General features: G+C 47.9%; 1 protein-coding gene across 1 annotated transcript in view; it reads left to right on the top strand.

Moving 5' to 3' along the window:
* Positions 1-1,661, top strand: part of LOC111230711 (semaphorin-3ab-like) — an 80,502-nt gene extending 78,841 nt beyond the window's left edge. Inside the window, exons 16-18 of the mRNA XM_022757534.1 lie at positions 439-500; positions 597-739; positions 865-1,661. Coding sequence (XP_022613255.1) covers positions 439-500; positions 597-739; positions 865-1,338 — 679 coding nt within the window. The 3' untranslated portion in view covers positions 1,339-1,661. The remainder of the gene's footprint in view (positions 1-438; positions 501-596; positions 740-864) is intronic.
* Positions 1,662-2,501: the final 840 nt, after the last annotated feature.

The following is a 2,501-nucleotide window of genomic DNA, read 5'->3' as shown; positions in this document are numbered from 1 at the left end:
CATCGTCTTCAGGACAAACTTTACATCGTCACACACACGTCTGTTTAAAGGCTCATTAATGCTTCCTTTGCATTGAGATGGACGTTAAACAATGCATCCACTAGGGGGCGCCAACTCACATCCAGTTCCCGTCCGATCTCAGTCCAGCTGTAGTAGCTGTCCATAATATCTTTATAATTTCTCACCAACTCGCATAATCTTTCCTCAAAAAGTTCCGCCATTTTCAAAAGTTTTGGGCTCCACTGCTCGACGCTGCCCCCGCGGGGTCCGGTGGTGCTGCTACATTTGGTCCGTATCCGTAAGCTACGTGCAGAGTATGAACAGAAGGCTCCGTCCACGTCCGTATACATATCTGGCGTAGAGCATGAAAGAGCCGTAAGTGTGCATTACTTCCAAACGACAGGATGTAACGAAGCTTTTATTTCTTTCTCTCTGCAGGAGGAACGCTCGCCACTTGGGAGAGGACGAGGATCCGTTAACTCAGTGTGTCAGACAGGGAGGTGAGGAGACACCTGGATAAACCGAGACTTCACGTACAGTGTTGACATTTGTTTACAGGAGAGACAGACAGTTAACATACTCTCTGTGTCTCTCAGCTGCGCTGCAGGTAGAGGCGGAGCAGAGGGTGATGATGGTCGCCGAGGGCAACAGCACCTACCTGGAGTGTCTGCCTCGGTCCAGACACGCTGCTGTCACCTGGTACAAACAGGCTGGAGAGAACAGTCCTGAACTAAACCAGGTACACACACACACACACACACACACAGAGCTTCACAGGTGAAGTGCAACAGAGCAGGGAGGGGGAGGAGGAGCTTGATGTGCTAGCTCGATCACCAGACCTGACGTCCATCTCTCTCTCTTCAGGTGGTAACAGGTGACCAGCTGGTTGTTATCGAGCGGGGCGTCCTGATTCGTCGAGCCGAGCTGTCTCACGGCGGCGTCTACCACTGCCAGGTGGAGGAGCACGGGTATCACTGGACCGCCGTCACCGTCCGCCTCGCCGTCTGGAGCCCCTCGGCCAATCGCCTCCTCGCTTCCTTGTCGACCTCGGCCTATCAGAACGCAGGAACCCAGCCCTGGTACGAGGACGTGATGGCGCTGATTCACCCGGGAAACCTCGGCCAGCACTGCAAGGCCCTGGGGTACCGCCCCCCGCGCAACCACCGTCGCCACGGCGACATGATTGTGGCGCCAAACAAGGAGAAAGAGAGAGGGGAGAGGCACAAGCACGGGGGAGGAAGAGGAGGAGGAGGAGGAGGAGGAGGAGGAGGAGGAGGAAGAGCAGCAGGGAGGAAGAGCAGGAGCAAGCCCCAGCAGAGGGCGCCAAGGAGCGCTTGAATGTGTCGGAGCAGGGGGGCGGAGTTTCAGTGACTTCAACACACACACACACACACATTTATGTTAACGTCCACACTCACACACACACACACACACACACACTTAACTTATACACTGAGACACACACATACTGTATGTACAGAGACTACAACAACATGCGCATGCACTTATCTACCAAGAAAACAGGCGTCCTGTCACCATAGCAACAAACTGAAACTAAGCTACAACTGAAGTGTGTTCGGGAGCAACAGCTGCTTCACCTGGACAAAGACTGTGTGAATACAATAGAAGAGTAGAGTTCATTAGGTTGTGAAGCATGCTGACTGAAGGACACGCAGCATGTCTGACCCACTGTGTCGTGACAGAGACATTTAAAGGGATGTTTTCAATTTGGAGCCTCGGCAGAGAAAAAAAAAAATAGAAATGTCTTGTTCCAAAAGTTGAGCGTAAAAAAAAAAAAAAAATTATCCAACTCTTCTGAAATGATTTCTGTCTCAAAGGACAAACGTCGTTTTTTTTTTTTGCATGTTTTTGCCCGTTAATTACAAATCACAGGCTGACAGTTATTCTCCAGAGCAGAGCAGATGTTTTTAGATTGATTTCTTACCTTCCAGGCACAAACTGGTTTCCATTAATGTCAGTATGTTTTTCGACACTTGAGAAAATTCTTGAGATGTTGTTGCCCTTTTTCTTTTTCTTTTTTTTTCAAAGTCGTGTTATTGAAGTTACAAGAACGGCCCTTTGTGTTGCCTTCAGGTTTCAAGGAGACTCCATCCTTGGAGGGAGAACTGAGGCTCAACTGCTCAAAAGCATTTTATTGACAACACATGGTTCAGGAGAGGAAACAACAAGATGAGTGAGGCTCCGTCCACACGACTACGTTTTCATTTTAGAAATCATCTCTTTTGCTACGTTTTCAGAATAAAACAAAACCCCAGAGCTTTCAAAATAAAACAAAACCCCAGAGCTTTCAAAATAAAACACAACCCCAGAGTTTTCTAAATAAAACAAAACTCCAGTTTTCAAACTAAAACACAACCCCAGAGCTTTCAAAATAAAATACAACCCCAGAGTTTTCTAAATAAAACAAAACACCAGTTTTCAAACTAAAACACAACCCCAGAGTTTTTGAAATAAAAAACACAACTCCAGAGTTTTCAAAC

Source organism: Seriola dumerili, unplaced genomic scaffold (genome assembly GCF_002260705.1).
Source record: "Seriola dumerili isolate Sdu_G_001 unplaced genomic scaffold, Sdu_1.0 BDQW01000283.1, whole genome shotgun sequence".
Lineage (NCBI taxonomy): Eukaryota > Metazoa > Chordata > Actinopteri > Carangiformes > Carangidae > Seriola > Seriola dumerili.
Note: the sequence above shows the minus strand (reverse complement) of the source record. Positions and strands in the feature narration are given on the sequence as shown.